Source organism: Phacochoerus africanus, chromosome 1, assembly GCF_016906955.1.
Source record: "Phacochoerus africanus isolate WHEZ1 chromosome 1, ROS_Pafr_v1, whole genome shotgun sequence".
Lineage (NCBI taxonomy): Eukaryota > Metazoa > Chordata > Mammalia > Artiodactyla > Suidae > Phacochoerus > Phacochoerus africanus.
The window spans coordinates 31367915-31386797 of NC_062544.1; the positions used below are offsets into that span (position 1 = coordinate 31367915).

Sequence of the window (18883 nt, forward strand, 5' to 3'; positions counted from 1 at the left end):
GAAAATCTAACCCAGGAGTGGTGTGTAGAGAACTGCCTTTCCTGACAAGGCTGAAAACACCCCGTCCTCAGCCCAGCTCGATCACAGCGGCAGGGAAAGCAATCAGGAGACAATAACCTGGTCTTTGATGAGCTCCACTGCAGACTCCTCCAGATCCAGCTCGTAGCACAGCCTCATGAACAGCGGTCCAAACTTATACTCCCCCACAGTCATATTCCTATTCTCTGCATGGTACCTGGTAATCAAAATGATTCAATGAGCCAGGCGTGGGACTGAGGAAAGGGACAGGCAGACCGTGGCAGGCACTCTGCTAGGTGCTGCAGACTCGGAAAGAATGAGGCCCTCTCAGACTGGAGGGGAAAGCATAATTAAAGATGATCAGAAGAATCCCCGAGGGCAGGAGTATACCAGGCATTTAAATAAAAAACAGGGCTTGTTAAAGGCCCACATATTCTGTGAAATAAAAGAAAGGAAAATGCAGATTGCAGTCATATACCCAATTTACCAACAACCTGCCTGGATGGCGTGTGAGTGTATGTCAGGGAGCAGCAGGGGTCTTGCCTCTCTAAGCCCGTCGGAATGGTACTGTCTCTGTGCTCCTGGAGAGGAAGAGGAGTCGGGGATGCTCTGTCCCTCAAGTCTGCCTTTATCCCCGTATTGATGGCAGACAAACAACAGGCGCATTTTACAATTTAGGCCAATCTCTGGTTTTCCCAGCTCAGGGAGAGGCATATGTGACCCACAGTCACCTACCAAACAAGTTAAACGCAATTTTAAAATTTTAGTTTTAGGAATAGGCTAATTTCCAAGACAGTGATATCTTATATGTGGCCTGGGATTTCTACAAGCAGCCAGTGTGCCTGTTAAAACTGCAGAACTGAAAATCATCCCCCAAAAATTTCCTTTCAAGAGCCGCTTTAGTCACCAAGAAAGACAATCTGGTAGAAAACAAGTACCTCATGATTACATGTAAATCAGATTTTAGGAAGATTCATTCATTATGTAAAAAACTATAACATCAAAGAATAGATTTTTTTTTTTTTTTTTTTGCTTTTAAGGGCCGCACTTGTGGCAAATGGAGGTTCCCAGGCTACGGGTGAATTGGAGCTACAGCTGCCAGCCTACACTACAGCAATGGAGGATCCGTGCTGAGTCTGTGGCCTACACTACAGCTCATGGCAACGCTGGATCCTCAACCCACTGAGTGAGACTAGGGATTGAACCTGAAACCTCATGTTTACTAGTCAGATTTATTTCTGCTGCGCCACAACGGGAACTCCAAGTATTTTTTTTTTTAACCTTCTGCTGAAATCACTGAGGAAAGTCATAGCAGCATTATCAATAGTCTTTTCTAAACATAGATACTACCAAATAGAATGATGAGTGTACTTTTAAGGATACATTTCATAATCCAATTACGTAAGTTACAAAAAATATTCACTACTTCATTTTTATCAGTTATGAATTAAGTTATATCAAAACATCAAGTTGTATACTTTAATGATACGCATTTTTTTTTTCTTTTTAGGGCCACACCTGTGGCATATGGAGGTTCCCAGGCTAGGGGTCCATTGGAGCTATAGCCACTGGCCTATGCCAGAGCCTCAGCCATGCCAGGTCGAGCTGTGTCTGCAACCTACACCACAGCTCACGGCAACGCTGAATCCTTAACCCACTGAGCAGGGCCAGGGATCGAACCTGCATCTTCATGGATGCTGGTTGGGTTTGTTAACCGCTGAGCCACCAACAGGAACTCCTAACTATATACAATTTTTATCTGTCAATTATACCTCAATAAAACTGGGGAAAAGAAGAAACAATTAAGTTATTAAAAGGCAATATATGTAGTGAATAAGGATTCTTAGACTGATTCCAAAATGACATTTCAGATCCCAGCTATTTTACTTACTAATTGGGTAACTATGAATGAATTAACCACTCTGTGCCTCAGGTTCCTCATTTGTAAAACATAAATAAGAAAAGAACTCAAAGAATTTTTGTGAGGATCAAATGAGATGATGTGCCTGGCACACAGTAAGTCTTCCATGTATGTTACCTCTTACAAAATGTAAGGCATGCTCAGGAAAACATCTTTGAAAATCAATATTTCAGTACATAGTCTCATGAGAAATGTGTGCCAGATTCAAAACAAAACAAAGCAAAAATGAAAGATCTCCCAACTTGAATGACATTCACACTAATCAAAGTGCTAAAAAAAGTCACAGGGATAATGCATCACCTCTTCCTGACAAGAAACACTGAGGTGAGAGGATCTACAATCTCTCTATAAACCAAACAACAGCACATGGTCAAGACTATGAGGAGATTCATTTGCTTCTCATCTTGGGCTCAATAAAAACCTTGTGTTCCCGCTCACTGCTCTTCTTCCCCGACTGGAAAGGAAGTTACAGACAGAGTTACAAGCCTCAATAAAGGGGTCATGAATCATACTTTGAGTGTTTATGACAAAAATAAGAGTTGAAAGAGTGTTCAGAATGTTACCCTGTTTTGTTACTTTTGTAAACATCCAAAAGCTTTGGGTAGAGCTTTCACTGCCAATGAAACAAGCCAGAGGTCTCAAATGATTCAACTTTATGATACTGAAATAGCAGACGTAGGTTTGCTCCTATAGTGACTGTGAATGAGCATAATCCCTTTTGGAAAATAATCGGGCATTCTGTATTGATAAGCTTCAAAAGAGTCACACCCTATACGACTATAAATATAATCAAATTCATTGAATTAAAAAAAAGAGATTCATACCCTCCTATCCCAAAATGGAAATAAGGAGTTAGTTTTATGCATAGAGTTTGCTCATCATGGCATTATTTATACTGGTGAAAAATTAGAAATAATTTAGTTGTTCAACAACAGGTGCACAGTTAATTAAAATATCTAACCATTCTAATAATGGAATGATGTACAGCCATTAAAATATGATTCCTAAAGGATTAACAAGCAACAACATTTGTGCTATAATGCTAATTAGAAAACAAGAAAAATATCACTTTATACACACAATAGCAACTACAACTATGTAAAATAAACCCTACCAAAACCACAAAATCTTTGCATAAAAAAAATTGGTGAGAAAATACATCAAAATTTTATGAGTGATTTCTTGTATGTGGTAGACAGGCCCCAAAGACGGCTGCCATCAGTTCCCCCAGGCCTGTCTGTGCTCACTGCTCCATCCATCCAGAGGTGGAATCCTTTCCCCTTCCCAAGAGTCTGGGCTGGCCGGTCACTTGCTCTGACCAAGAGAATGGGACAGAAGTGCAGATGTGCCGATCCCGGGCAGCTCTACCAGACTGCAGGTGCCTCTTGGGCTGTGTGCTCAGGCAGCTCAGGCTGCACTCATGACTGGTGAGATACTGCATGGGGAGAAAGGGGCCACGGAGGCATCAGCTATGCAAGCGAGGCCTTCTTGGGCCTTCCTGCTCAGCCACTACCAGCTGACTGCAGATGTGCAGGTGACTTCAGCCAATACCAACAGGAACTGCCCAGCTGAGACTGACCTCAATTTCTGACCCACAGAGCTGTCATTTTAGGTCCTTAAGTTCTGGCTGGTTTGTTATACAGCAAGAGACAATCGAAACAGCAGACCCTGACAGTGTATTTCTTCCTTCTCCTTTTTTGGTGTTTTTAGAATTTTCAGTGAAATGTGTAATTCTGTTTTTCTTTTCTTTTTAAAAATAACATTAACTTTTTTCATATCATAAGATTAATAATGTCCATTATGGATGAGTTTGAGAAATCAGAAAAGTCCACATTTAGACAAACAAAAAATATAATGTACAATTCCCAGAGAACCACAGTTAACTTCTGGTATACATTCTTCCAACAGTCTATATACAAATACTATGTATTTCCCTCTATAAATGGACAGGTCCATGCATAGAAATACAGCTTTAAAGAATGGACAGAGAGAGGAAGGCTGGAGAAGACAAAGACACCAGGGAAGGGGTGCAGGGGGGCTTCTTCCCCTGTCAGGGATGGGGGCACATGAGATGGTGGGAAGGGTGACTGGTCAGCGTGACCAGAAACACAGAAGAGGAAGGTGTCTGCGTAAGTTGAATGTAAGACCCAGGGAACATGTTAGTGGAGTCAGGGAAGAGGCTGCTGATTGCCTGGGGCCCGAATGACTTGTGTTTCTCTCTTGGGCACCTGGTGTGTAACAGAGACTCAATAAGGGTTTGCTAAGTGAATGAATATGAATGTGCGGAGCTCAGGGCAGGCATCTGGACACGAGGTTTGGAAGTCACCAGGGTAGAGGGGACTGGGGGTGGATGAGCCTGCTCAGGAAGAGACAGAGGGTGGCAGGACTCTAAGAAAATGCCTCACCTGTAAATGACGTTTTTAGCCAGCTCCATGTCATCCCGGGACTCACACAGGTGAAGCAAGGTTCTCAATTCCTCTTTCAAGATGAGCTTGTTCTGGGTCAACTTCTCTTCCAAGTTTCTCAAATAGGTTTCTGCAAGAAAGCACATCCCTGGTGGCCATCACTCAGGCGGACTATCAGGAGTCTGACCTGAAGGAGAAGGGAGGCTAGAACCTGGCGCACTACGAAGGGCCACACAGCGCCCACCACTGGCTGGTTTCGAGAGCAGAGTGTCAGAGCGGTGTAAGCAGCAGTGCATCTGCGTCACAGAGCACAGGCCCAGGCCACACTCCAGGCTTCCCCACAGAATCTCTGGGGGTAGGAGCGCAAGAACATGCATTTTTGACTACCCGCATGATGCTTATGCACTTTAAGTTTGAGACTAATGTCCCAGAGCTTAGACCAAAGAGCTGTGTCTACAAGTGGCCCATGAAGAGTTCTCTCGTGGCGCCATGTGTTAAGGATCTGGTGTGGTCACTGCTGTGGCCTGACACTGCATGGCACAGTCACTGCATGGGTCACTGACATGGCACGGGTTCCATCCCTGGCATGGGACCTTCCATATGCCTCTGGGATAGCCAAAAAGAAAAAACAAAAACAAAAACATGAATTCATACAAGTGACCCATAAGGAAAAAGGAAAACTGAAAGGAAAATGTGAACTGGAAATCCATAAAGACTACCTCACATGATTCAGGAATACTTCATGTACACTTGGTTCACAGTTTTTTACCTCGTTTTCATGCCTCTCGGCCCCCCTCTGCTCAGCTGTTAGAAAGCACGCACAACATAACAGACTGGGTGAAAAACGTCTTTCAAACAGCAGCAAACCCTCTTTTAGTAACAGAAGCATTTCAAGGTGATCACGGTCTGTGTCCCTTGACTTGTCTCTGATCAACTGTGGAAGGAGTCAAACATCAAAAGGAAACACTGCTTCCCAGGACTAGGAATGGACTGTCTTCTTGCCAGAATGTGGGGTGAGAGGCAAGGCAGGCACCAAGTAAGCATCTGCTTTCCAGAAGGCAGGGCTGTTCTCAGCGATCAGAAGCTGCCATGAAAAGTCGACAGGATTTGCTCCAAGGCCCAGAGCTCTGAAGGAATGCTGCTTAAAGGAATGGCACGATGCACATTAAAAACACAAGTTCGGGAGGCTGAGGCAGATACTGCTCTCGATTTAGAAGAAAAGAACCCCACAGGTTTGAGTTAATGCAGTGGACCCGCCATTCTTCGTATGTAGAACCAGTAATAGTTAAAGGGACTGAAATTTAAGCTCTGCCACTTGCATCCAGTGGGGAGATACTTGTCCGTGTGGCTTGATCCGTGTGTAAAGTGAGGATCATGACACGGACCTCAGGGGTCATCCCCAGATAATCTAAGTAAAGCACTTAGCGCAGGGCCCAGCGTATAGTAACCGCCAGGAAACCGTACACATTATTGTTCTTATTTTCATTCCTTCTGTCACTTTCAGATTTAAGAGGATTTGTTCTGTTAAATATTTCTAAACAATTTCCAGTCTAAAAGATGTGACTGGGATGACTTTAAATCTTGCACTTTTTTTTTTTTTTTGGTCTTTTTAGGGTCGCACCTGGGGCATATGGAGGTTCCCAGGCTAGGGGTCGATTCCGTGCTGTAGCTGCCAGCCTATACGACAACCACAGCAACGTGGGATCTGAGCCGTGTCAGTAACCTACATCACGGCTCATGGTAATGCCGGATCCTTAACCCACTGAGAGAGGCCAGGGATTGAACCCGCGTCCTCATGGATACTAGTCTGGTTCCTTAACCACTGAGCCACGATGGGAATTCCATATCTTATACATCTTAAACCTTAATAAGTCCAAACTTTCAGTAGATGTAATTTGTATTTTGAAACAATTCAATCAAGATTTAAGTGCTTATTGTAGATTCATATTCAGAGGTATCCTTCTTTGTGTGAGACACACCAGGAAGGATAAGGTATGGTTCCTGCCCTGAAAGAGCTTAAAGGGTACTCAAGAAGCTATATTTACACAAAGCTGTCTGAAAATAATGACAGAGTAGGTGACACATGACTGACCATAAACAGAGCAGGAGAGAAGAGAGAAATCAGGATGGGAGAAATAGACCAAGTCTGGGGGAAGTGGAGAGGTACTGAGAGGAAGGTAGGGGCCAGGCAAGGTTGGGGACACTGAGGGAATGGGGCATTTTTCATATGGGAATCAGCATGAGAAATAGCACAGAACTGGGGGGAAAGGTGGTGAGTAGATGAACAGGAAATTATACTGGATTCTATCTAGAAAGGGTGAGTTTCTAGAAGGGGAGGAGTTTGTACGTGACGTGATATATAACAGAGTACCACCGTGGGGTCTCTTTTTAAAAATCCCTTATTTATTTTTGTCTTTTTGCCTTTTCTAGGGCCACTCCCATGGCACACGGACGTTCCCAGGCTAGGGGTCTAATTAGAGCTGTAGCCTCCGGCCTACACCAGAACCATAGCAACATGGGATCTGAGCTGCGTCTGCGGCCTACACCACAGCTCACGGCAACGTCGGATCCTTAACCCACTGAGCAAGGCCAGGGATCGAACCCGCAACCTCATGGTTCCTAGTTGGTTAAATCCCTTATTCTTTATGTTATGGTCTAAAACATTCTTTCGTACCACTGAAATAGAAATACCATGTTTGGGAGAACTGAGCTAATGACACTTTTAGAAACCAGCTGTATCTTGGTCTAATACATAGCCTTGATACATAGCAGCCTCCCATAATCATGGCATCAGTGCTTTTGTAAATGAATAGTTAAATGTGGAGAGATTAAGACACAATTCAAAACTTAAAAAAAAAAAACAAAGGCCATTTCATAAACATGAAGAAATCTTTTAAAGAAAAATAATGACATCAATTGTGATATACACTGAAAATAGTAAAATGTCATTTTCCAAAATAGTGGTTTATTATATCCCCCAACTATTATAATCAGTCTTGGAAATAATACCTTAAATATAATGGCATGTTAGAGCAAAATGCTCCATTATTCACTATGATATATTTAAGAAGTTAGAATAAGATTTTTTTCTTCTGATGGTCACCATGAAAAAAATGAAAAGAATGCACGAAGTACTAAAATGAATTTAGGTAAGCAGTAAGTTGTAACCTATATGTTTTGCTTGAAAATACAGGTCATAAAACTATAGAAAGGCTACTGCCTTTATTTCTGTATTTTGTAGATTACAACAAAGGAAATAAAAAACATATGCTCTAAACTAAAATAAATTTCTACTTCTCCCAATCTGGACAAAGTGGAATTTCATTCAAAGTTTCTAAGATTTTAATACCTACAGTAGCTCATGTAGTTGGATATATCACTCCCACTCTGCCCACCCCCCCCCAAAAAAAACCAACTTTTGGCTCCAAAGTGAAGTACAATAATAAACTCTTGATGAAAAGCTGTGTTATGGGGCAGTCTATCATATACTATGGCTACATAAGAATTTATAGAAAAGAGCACACCCCATTTTCAGCACTTTTTCCCATAAACATGCAACTCACTGTAAAATATAAAACCCTTGCTTATAATGATGAAATGTGGACTAGGATCTTATAAATACCTGACAGTGGAGTAGACTGGCACTCGTATTAATTGCCTTTCAGAACATATGCACAACTGCCACGGCCCTAGAAGGACTGACAACTGGAATAATAACTAGATGGTAACATGAAGCCTGAACTCTGCAAACTTCACAGAGCTCCAGATGACTGGAGGTAAAAAGAAAAGACTGAGGTAAAATCTAGATGGAGTCTACTAAGGTGGAGACTAATCTCTTCTCCTTCGCTCATATCTTCTTGCTCTACAGGTGGTTTTCTATAACATATATATATTTTACATAACATTGCGTATGTGTATATATATATAAATAGCAGAGCGGTGGAGGAAGACTGATGTCTGCAGGGCTGGACCGGGAGAGAAGGGAAGAAAGTAGCTTGATGAGTTTATTAGGTGCTCATAAACATCTGACAGTGAGAAGAAGAAGGATAGCTGAAAAGTGAAGGACAAAAAAAGGATTTATTTAAATGGAGTCTTGTATCTATAAAGGAATATGAAGTACTGGGAAAAACTCAAAATGTGCAGAAAAGAGAGAATGAATACAAGATTTCTCAGATGCTGAAAGGGAATAGAATCTAGAGTGGTAGTGCTATGGATTTAGCTTTTTTCTTTTTCTTTCTTTTTTTTTTTTTTTTTTGTCTCTTCCAGGGCCACACCTGTAACATATGGAGGTTCCCAGACTAGAGGTCTAATCGGAGCTGTGGCCGCCAGCCCACACCAGAGCCACAGCAATGCGGGATCTGAGTCGCGTCTGCAACCTACACCACAGCTCATGGCAATGCCGGATCCTTAACCCACTGAGTGAGGCCAGGGATCGAACCCACAACCTTGTGGTTCCTAGTCGGATTCATTAACCACTGAGCCATGACGGGAACTCCTGTATTTTCTTACATTCAAGTCCATTTGGTGGTGCAACCACTATGGAGAACAGTATGGAGGTTCCTTAAAAAACTCCGCTTCCCCTTCATACTTAGCACCGTTCTGTTTCATTTTATTTCACTCACATATAGCTAGGTATGTATGTGTACTGGAGATGCGATGAAAAATGTATTTACTGAGGGTTACATCAAAAAGTTTGAAAGCCAGTCATGTGGAGCAGTTCTTCTCGGACGTTACTGTGCAGACAAATCGTCTGGAGGTTTGGCATCTCTGTGAAGCTCTCTCGTGCTGCTGACCCTTGACCTTACTTTGAGCAGCATGAATCTAGGGGACTGGTTGCAGCACTAGTTTTAGTATTTCTCTGCGATCCTGGGAGAAGGGCTAAGATGAGAAAACAGTAGATTCTGCAGAAACAGAGTGAGGTGAAAAGTGCATGTAAGGGTAGACCAGGAAACTAAGAATACATGGAAGGTCACTGAAGGAGTGATTACAAAGGAATAAAGATGGAAAAGGTGAATGAATGACAGATCAATGAAAAAGTTAAAAAAGTAGATTTGATTACCTTTGGTGCCAGGAAGATTACATGCAACAGCCACCTTCTTATGCTGGAATTCTTTTAATTTCATAATATTCTCCATAAGTAGGTATCTTTTAGCTAATAATTAAAGAAAGTAAAAATCAACTGTTTTATACTTAGCAAATGACATGTGTAGAGCTTGGCTGTCTCTTTCTAATAACCAGTCTTATCCATGCTTAGTTAAATAAACCATCCAGATAGGTACAAATATAGTAGTCACCCTGGCAAGGAAAAAAAATGTCCAAACTACCAGAGAGTGCAAATTCCTCACATACGTGTAAAAGGAGCTAGTGATTCATTGTGTATGGAGATGGATAGACAGGAATCTGGGATCTGAAAGACAGATAACAAAACAGGTATACCTAGATTGGATTTATCTAGGTAGAATCATACAGGGTAGTGGGAAAAGTTAGTGTGACCACTGAAATTCTCAGTACTGTCCGAGGTACGGCCTCTCGGATTTGCCCTCTTGATGTCCTCTAGATACACGAAAAATCACTGACCACAACTTAGTAGAAATGTGAGTTTGAGCAACACCATTTCTTTAGGATGCTTGGCTAAAGACTTGTCCGCTAAAAGAGCTCTGTGTACTGTGATGGCAAAATAACAAGAAAAATTGCTGCTGATTTCCAAAAAGGCAGCCCAGATGAGTGGTTACTACAGGGCTCTATTCTTGGGCGGCCTGTGTTCAAATCCTTCTTATACCAGTTCCCTTTGACCTAGGGCAAATTACTTAGCCTTTCTCCATCCTGTAAGGGGAGAAAAGAACAGCACCTTTCTCACTGGGTGTTGCGAGGAGAAAAGGAATGAATGTATGTAAAATGCATTAGAGTAACGCCTGACACAAAGTGTTAGATATTTTATTATCACTCACCAGTATTTTCAAACTTAATCATTTTCATATTAAGGGATAATTTTACAAATAAAGAAACCTGCTCAAGGTCTTTCAGATTGTTAGCTGCAAAGCTGGACTCCAAACTTGGAGAGTTAGACCTCCCCTCCCAAATTCTGCAGAACAGAATATCCCAAGAGGCAGGGGTGTTCCGGAGAGCAGCATAGCCCCATCCGAGGAAGTAGTCCAGCCCCAAGATCAAACCCCAGCCCAGCTTTCCTTTGCTTCCCAGGCACACGGGCGTCCACGACACCCAGAAGTTACCACTGCACCCACGCGCAAAGCGCAAAGGGCGAGGAGGGTATGCTCGCTTGCACTAGGTCAGTGAGTGACTGAGGCGCTCTTCTTTCTCCAAAGAGATGCCTGCTGGGATGTAAAGCTCCATTCTGTCCCATCCCTCCCCTCCTTCATGGCCCGAGACCGCGGATACCTCCGAGAGGGCAGCGGCAGCACGTGGAGCCTGAGTCCAAGACCCCGGGCCATACCAAACTCCGCAGCAGCACAATTTGCTGTGGGGACCGAAAGGCGGCAGCCATGTTGTCAAGGGCTGCGCCAACTGAGGGAACTAAGGGGGGGGGACGGAGCGTCGACTCGACTCCACCCCCTCGTCTACCGGCAGCCCCCGCGCCGGCATTCCCCTTGGTATGCTCCAAGATGGCGTCCTCCATAGTGCGGCGCGGGGTCCTGCGGGCGCGGAAAGTGTTGCTGCCTCAACTCTCCCTGGCAGGTTGGTGGCTACTACTTTCGTGGGGCTGCTTTATTAGGTTCCTGAAACCTCTGTTCCTTGAATACAGGGAAGAGGAAGTGCTTCTGGAATCTAGTTGCTAGAGAAAGCGTTGGAGCTTTCATTAGCACAGAAAGGGGGAGGTAAGGTCTCTGACCCTTCTGCTTACCTAATAATGTCTCCCCGCCCAGAGTACGGGACGTTTCGGCATGAGAGGTTTGCGTATGTTTGTGTGTTAGGATGGTTATCTTTTTGCTGTCCCTGAAAAGCCTAAATTTCACCCCTGGGGCTATGAAAATTTTCACCTTGTTGAGTTTGCTTAGAGGGACGCCGTGAATATTTTCAGCGCCTCACACGGGGTCAGACCCCAGGTTTTCACTTGGAGGAATTTCTCAGTACTAACCTCACCTTACCTGATGACCTAGGGCACAACTTTTGATGAGCCTTTCTTTGCTAAAGTTTTCCATCCCGGCAGAAAATGCTAAGCTACTTTTAAAATACTTTGATAGCTATGTGAAGGACAGCTTACTCAAAACCTGTTTAAAGGATCTGCTGCTCATAAAGACATTGGAAAAAAAAGTTTTAATTTACAGAAGCTAAATCCTGACAGCTGTATCTGGTTATATGATTAAGTTACAATAATCACAATTGATTTTTCCAGTGCCTGTTATCTCCTCTTTCTAACATACCTCCTCTAGCCCTTATTAAAAATCAACAGTTTTGCTCACAGGCCTTTAAATATGAAGGTGAAACCTCATAGTTGGCCGCCAGAAGTTTTCTGAGATTTTACTGGTTAACCTAGCTGATGTTCAGAATTGGCACCTCCGAATTAACTATTGGAGCTATTTAATTGTGGTTGTTAGTAAATGCTTTTCAATTTAAGCAAGACCTTGGATTGTCTATCAGGGAAAGTATCAGAGTTGCTTAGGATGTTTGGGGCTAATCGTTTTAATGAAGGAATGGGAATTAGATAAAGGTGAAATGAGAGAATTTCCAGTTAGCACTTTGGTCTTAGTTTGAACTGGTGAACTTGTGGTAGGTTACACCTGTGCTAGTCCATTGTAGTAGTAACTAGCTACATGTGGCTATTTAAATTAGAGTTAAATTTAAAAATTCTGTTCCTTGGTAACATTAGCTACATTTTAAGTGCTCAATGGTGGCTCAAACCACTAACACCTGTGGCTAGCGGCCACTGTATTGGACAGCTCAGAACTGAACTTCTCTTTAATTACACAGTTATATTGCACAGGCACTGGGTTAGACCACAGATGAAGAGAGTCTTGAAATCGGGAACTCTAATTAGGAGGTTAAAGGCAAGTAATATAAGTAGGTAGGATACTACATTATGGACCACTGGTGATTTGAAAATGCTGATAAGGAGCTTTAAGTCAGCAAAACATCTTGAACCATTACAGGATAAAAGAGGAAAATACTTGGTGCATCCACTGATTCTCCTTACAGCATAATGGGCAAGGGCAACTAAAATGATGAAGAGGATGAAAGAATGATTTCTTAAGATGAGTCAAAAAAGTGACTTAAGTACATGAAGAAGCTAGAGAAGGAAACTTACTGGACACTTAACCACGTAGTGGCCATTAGGCTAGGCACGTAATATACGTCCTCATTTAAGTTATGATACAGTATTTCCTCATTTTTACATATGAAGAGAGAGGCTCAGAGACTTGGGGTAATTTGCTCACATTTTCATAATATTTATTAGCAAGGTTAGGATTCATACTTAAGACTGTGACTCCAAAGCCTGTCTGTGTTCACAATCACGCTGCTTCCCTTTGGATGGAGAATATATTTGGAGAAGTTTTGCCAAAGGCCAAAATAACTGTAAAATAAATAAGTTTTTACTAAGCTTTGAAATTCTGGTCTTAGGAGGTATCTTTTCAGAATTTAATAGAGGAAATACTTTTCATTGTGGATAGTTATCTTAGAATGTTGTTGCTCCAAAAATTGACGGGCCGAAGGGATAAGCAGGTTTAACAAGGGTTTGTATATACTCTTGAGTGGCATTTTCAGAGTGGATTAGACAGGCTCAGAGATCTTACCTTGTGAGACTGATACCATCCAATCCCTTTGCTACTTCAGTGTTGTCTGAGGGTCAACATCATCAGCATTTCCTGGGAACTCTTAGACATGCAGAATCTCTGTCCCCACCCCAGACTTACTGAATCAGGATCTGCATTATATCAAGATTCATATGCACATTAAAGTCTGAGAAGCTGATCTAGATTTTCCATTTTGCCATTGTCCACTCAATGTAATGTTCTGACTTAATAGAAATTCTTTGTTTTTAATATATAGACCTCCCAACTACATTATAGAGATGGAATGAAATTTAAATTAGGTCATTTAAAAGTATCTCAGAAAGATGAATGGCATGCCTTAAGAGGCTTACAGAAATGGAACATCTGTCCTTTTTTTTTTTTCCTTTTTAGGGCCACACCCAAGGCATATGGAGGTTCCCAGGCTAGGGGTCCAATCGGAGCTATAGCTATCAGCCTACACCACAGCCATAGCAATGCAGGATCCGAGCTGTGTCTGTGACCTACACCACAGCTCAGGGCAATGCCAGATCCTTAACCCACTGGGTGAGGCCAGGGATCAAACCCATAACCTTATGGTTCCTAGTCAGATTCCTTTCCCCTGCGACACGACGGGAACTCTTATCTGTTTGTCTTAAGGTGCAATAATTTCCTATTGCTGCTGTAACAAATTACCACAAATTTGGTGGCTTAAAACAACACAGATTTATTACCTTACTGTTCTGTAGGTCAGAAGTCTGACACAGGGTCTTCCTGTGCTAAAATTAAGGTGTTGAGAGGGATGTATTTTCTTAAGGAATGACTCTAGGGAAGAGTCTGATTCCTTGTCTTTTCCCTTTTCTAGAAACCACCTACATTGCTTGGCCGATGGTCCCTTTCTCAAACGTCTTCAAAGTGAACAGTGGCAAGTCAGGCCTTCCTTATATCACTGTCCTTCAATTATCACTGTTTCCCCCTTCCACTTTTTAAGGACCTGTAATTACACTGAACCCACCTGGATAGCTCAGGACAGTTGCCTCATTTTAAGGTCTGCTGATCTTAATTTCATCTGTAGCCTTAACTCCCCTTTGCCATGTAGCCTAACATTAACAGGTCCTGGGGAATAGGAGATAGACGTCTCTTGAGGGGACACTGTTCTGCCTACAATGCTTGGCAACTCATTCCTCTGTTTGTCATTGGTTTTTATTAGGAGAATTTAACATTGCCAAGTCTAAATTCTTCATCCTTACATGCATTTCCTTTTGTTCTACCGTCAATGGAGATGGAAAATGGTTACTTCCTTATAAAGCAAGTGTTTAAAATTCATTTGGGATTAACATATCCACACTACTATACATAAAATAGATGGTCAGCAGTGACCTACTGTATAGCACAGGGAACTATACTCAATACTTTGTAATAATCTATAAGGGAAAAGGATCCTATATATATATATAGGATATATATATATATATATATATACACACACATACATATACACACACATATGTGTACACACATATACATACACACATATATATATATACACACATGTATAAGTCACTTTGCTGTACACTTGAAACTGACATAACATTGTAAATCAACTATGCTTCAATTTTAAAAATTAATTAAAAATTTGTATATATGAAAATTACTGGGCTTATCTTTTGCAAATTTAATAGTCCTAATTTAACTTGTTTAAGGTTCATTCGATCCCCTTGAACAACTGCACACAAGGCATTGTGGGACTCCTGCCTTTCCCTACCATCACCTCCCCTGCTTTTTTGTCTCCCATTTCAAAACTCGTAAACATTGGTCTAGACAATTGTCTGTCCTAACTTTAGAATAAGGAGGGCTGATTTCTTATGCTAGAATAAAGCACATGCTAGAAGAAGAAACGGAGACTATAGGAGAAAGTGTAATAACAGCAAGTAGAGAATATGTAAATCACTGGTAGCTTGGAATATATAGCTTAACAGCCCCCTCCTCATTCATGCTCACATAGAAAAGGGCTGCTCTTACTTCCCACAAAAGATCTACCTGGTTTTAGATACTGGAATTAGTTTGCATGGAAATGCTGCTAGAAATTAGGAATGGGTTGTCTGAATTGATTCTTTTGATTCTGTGTCAGACTGAGCGTGCAGGGACCTTAAAACGTCACCCAGCTCAGCTCCTTCACTTGGAACTGCAGAGTTTGAAGGTTTCTACCAGCTGGTAAAACTCAAACTAAGTCTCAGGTTAGCTCACTCCTAACCTGGTATACACCTACACACCCAATGTAATGCCAGATTTTATTCATCCTTCTTGGCAGATCTAGGAATGTAACAGACAATTTATAACATCATTTCTATGAAAAAATGTCTTCTAAATTCCAAAAATTTAATCATTTAAGAAAATAATTCGGAGTTCCCGTCGTGGCGCAGTGGTCAACGAATCCGACTAGGAACCATGAGGTTGCGGGTTCGGTCCTTGCCCTTGCTCAGTGGGTTAACGATCCGGCGTTGCCGTGAGCTGTGGTGTAGGTTGCAGACGCGGCTCGGATCCCGCGTTGCTGCGGCTCTGGCATAGGCGGCTCTGGCGTAGGCCGGTGGCTGCAGCTCCGATTCGACCCCTAGCCTGGGAACCTCCATATGCCGCGGGAGCGGCCGAAGAAATAGCTAAAAAGACAAAAAATAAAAAATAAATAAATAAATAAATAAATAATCCATTTGAAATGTGGGCACTTTTTTTTTCTTTTTTGGCCATGTTGGCAGCATTCCAAGGATTAAACCTGAGCCACAGAAGTGACAACCCCAGATCCTTAAATCCCTTCACCACCAGAGAACTCCCAACATAGGCACTTTTTAATAGTTACCGTTTAAAAAAAAAGTCTTAGATCCCCAGCCTTTGGAACCCTTTTAATGTTATTGCATCATTGCTTAAGCTTTATCCTGGTAAAGGTCTCACCTGCTTAAGGTAAAGGAGGGACTGGTTTTTGTGTATAAACACACAAAGATGTGTTTATATTTGTTTTAGTTGGGAGATGGAAAGAGAATAACAATAGCATGCAGATATTCTGTTTAATCTGCTCCCTTGCTATCTAGTTATGTTTGGCATCATCTGCTGTAACCTTGAGGTAGTTATCTGCCATTCATTTTTTTTTTTAAACAGCCTTATTGAGATTTGACTTATATACAATTTACCCATGTAAAGTATTCAATTCAATTTTTTTTTTTTGTCTTTCCTCAGGATTCTGCAGCCACCATCACCACAATCAATTTAGGACATGTTTATCACCTCAAAACAAAAAAACATTAGCAGTCACCTCTCCATTTCCCCTGCAAGCTTTCCTGACCCCCTACCCTCCAGATCGAGGCAACCAATACACTGCTCTGTGTCTAGATTTGCCTGTTGTGGACATTTCATAAAATGGAATTTTTCTTTTGCTTTTTTAGGGCCGCACCCACAGCATATAGAGGTTCTCAGGCTGGGGGTTGAATTGGAGCTACAGCTGCCAGTCTACACCACAGCCACAGCAACGCCAGATCCGAGCCGTGTCTGCAACCTACACCACAGCTCACTGCAATGCCGGATCTTTAACCCACTGAGTGAGGCCAGGGATCAAACCTGCAACCTCATATTTCCTAGTCGTACTCATTTCTGCTGCGCCGTGATGGAAACTCCTGACCAGCTTCTTTCTCGTGAGCATAATGTTTTCCATGTTCATCCATACGTAGCATGTATCAGTAATTCCTTTGTAAGAATATGCTACACTTTCTTTATCCATTTATCAGTTGATGGATATTTGCATTGTTTCCACTTTTTGGCTATTATGAATAGTATTGCTAAGAACATTTGTGTACATTTTTTTGTGTGTGGATACATGATTTCATTTCTCTTGGATATATATCTAGGGGTGGAATTGCCAGGTTATTTAATAACTCTTAAGTTAACATTTTACAGAACCGCCAAACTTTTCCAATGTGGCTGTACCATTTTACATTCTCATCTGCAGAATATGAGGGTTCTAGTTTCTCTGCATCCTTATCAATGGCAGTTATTATCTGCCTTTTTGATTATAGCCATCCTAAATGGCTGTGGAGTGGTATTTCAGTGTTTTTTGCATTTCACTAATGGAAAATGATACTAACCATCTTTCCATGTACTTGTTGGCCATATGTGTGTGTGTATTATTATTGTTGTTGTTGTTGTTGTTTTAGAACTGTCTGTTCAAATCCTTTGCCCATTTTTCTGTTGGGTTTTCTTTTTCAAATTTGAGTTGTGAGAATTATCTATATATTCTGGGTACAAGATCCTGATCAGATAAATGATTTGCAAATATTTCCTCCCATTCTCAGTTATCCCTTCACTTTCTTGATGGTGTTCTTTGAAGCACAAAAGACTTTAATTTTGATTAAGTTGCCATTCATTCTTTCTCATTCATTCCTTGAGCTCATGTTTATTGAGCACTGCCACATGCCAGTCATTGTGACGGATGTCATCTTGTGGGTTACTCCAAATTTGGCCTACTTTTCTCTTATTTAACTCTAAGGTGCTGGGTTACTGGGTATGATAGTACTCTTTCCTTTATGTGAAATAAGGGTAAATATGCTGATCCAAGTCAGATGGACTTTTCTAGGACTACTGATTATAAAGCAGCCAGTTAATGAATTAAGCAACCATTCAGCAAGTATTCTGGGTTCTAAGAAGGAATTTTAAGGCTCATGTAGGCTCTCAGTGTAACCTAATGGCTTCTAGTCCTGAAGTTATAGGAACAAAATTTTTTTTTTTTTTTTTGGTCTTTTTGCCATTTCTTGGGCCGCTCCCGCAGCATATGGAGGTTCCCAGGCTAGGGGTCTAATAGGAGCTGTAGCTGCCGGCCTACGCCAGAGCCACAGCAACACGGGATCCTTAACCCACTGAGCAAGGGCAGGGATCGAACCCCCAACCTCATGGTTCCTAGTTGGATTCGTTAACCAGTGCACCACGACGGGAACTCCTATAGGAACAAAATTAATGTTTTTAGTCATAACACTAGAAATTGGAACAGGTTTTCTGCATCTTCTGCTTGTTAGGGATTGAATGCATGGTGTCATGAACTGAATTGTAAACTATGCGATATTGGTTAGTTTCAAAATAGATCGTTAGGTAAGTGGAAAAAAATGATAGAAGATATGTTTAGTAAGACAGATACATAAACTGAACCTGTGGTGAAATCATGCCTATTGAGATAACTGTCTTTTTCCTCAGGTAGAAGATGCCTGCTTTCTGCAGCGTATGTGGACAGCCATAAATGGGAAGCAAGAGATAAAGAAGATTGTCACCTCGGTAGGTACTTGTCAGGCTATTATATGTGCCATTTCCAGTCACTCCATGTTTGTTATCATATATTCATATGATATATATGTAAAATGATGCTTTTATGATAATCTAGTTCAGATAAGCACATTTTAAGCCTTAGAAAGAATTAGAATATTGTTTCACACACGACAGAATTATTTTCTCTATTCTGCAAATTTCTGTTTCATTTTTGCCTTGATGATTAATCTCTCTGAATTATAAATGATTATTTTCTTTCTTACTTGTTGTTCATTTTTATCACATAGTTAATTACCATGCAGCCTGGCTATTTTAACTGCAGAATCAATCTCTACTATGATGGTTGCAAATGATGGTTTTCCAACCTCATATTAATATGGAGGTATTAACCTCCATATTTACTAGTTAGTACTCAGTATTTACTACAAGCAAGAACCCTCCTTTCTCTCCCATTTCTTTCTTTCTCTGTTTATCTGTGTACTACCAGCATGATTTCATGGATTGTGGATTTCTCCTTT

The 18883-nt window shown here is 41.5% G+C and overlaps 2 protein-coding genes across 3 annotated transcripts in view; one reads left to right on the forward strand and one right to left on the reverse strand.

The window, feature by feature from the left end:
- Positions 1–10872, reverse strand: part of PTCD2 (pentatricopeptide repeat domain 2) — a 30586-nt gene extending 19714 nt beyond the window's left edge. The window contains exons 1-4 of one of the 2 annotated variants that reach the window (XM_047793469.1): positions 10741–10872; positions 9404–9496; positions 4345–4492; positions 118–235 (exon numbers count right to left, since the gene is read on the reverse strand). In XM_047793469.1, the coding sequence (XP_047649425.1) occupies positions 118–235; positions 4345–4492; positions 9404–9496; positions 10741–10846 (465 nt within the window). In that variant the 5' untranslated portion in view covers positions 10847–10872. Of the gene's footprint in view, positions 1–117; positions 236–4344; positions 4493–9403; positions 9497–10740 lie in introns of those variants that run through there. The other variant, XM_047793560.1, reaches the window with a different exon arrangement.
- Positions 10873–10912: 40 nt separating this feature from the next.
- MRPS27 (mitochondrial ribosomal protein S27) overlaps positions 10913–18883 on the forward strand; it is a 93494-nt gene continuing 85523 nt past the window's right edge. The window contains exons 1-2 of the mRNA XM_047793342.1: positions 10913–11037; positions 18297–18374. Coding sequence (XP_047649298.1) covers positions 10965–11037; positions 18297–18374 — 151 coding nt within the window. The 5' untranslated portion in view covers positions 10913–10964. The remainder of the gene's footprint in view (positions 11038–18296; positions 18375–18883) is intronic.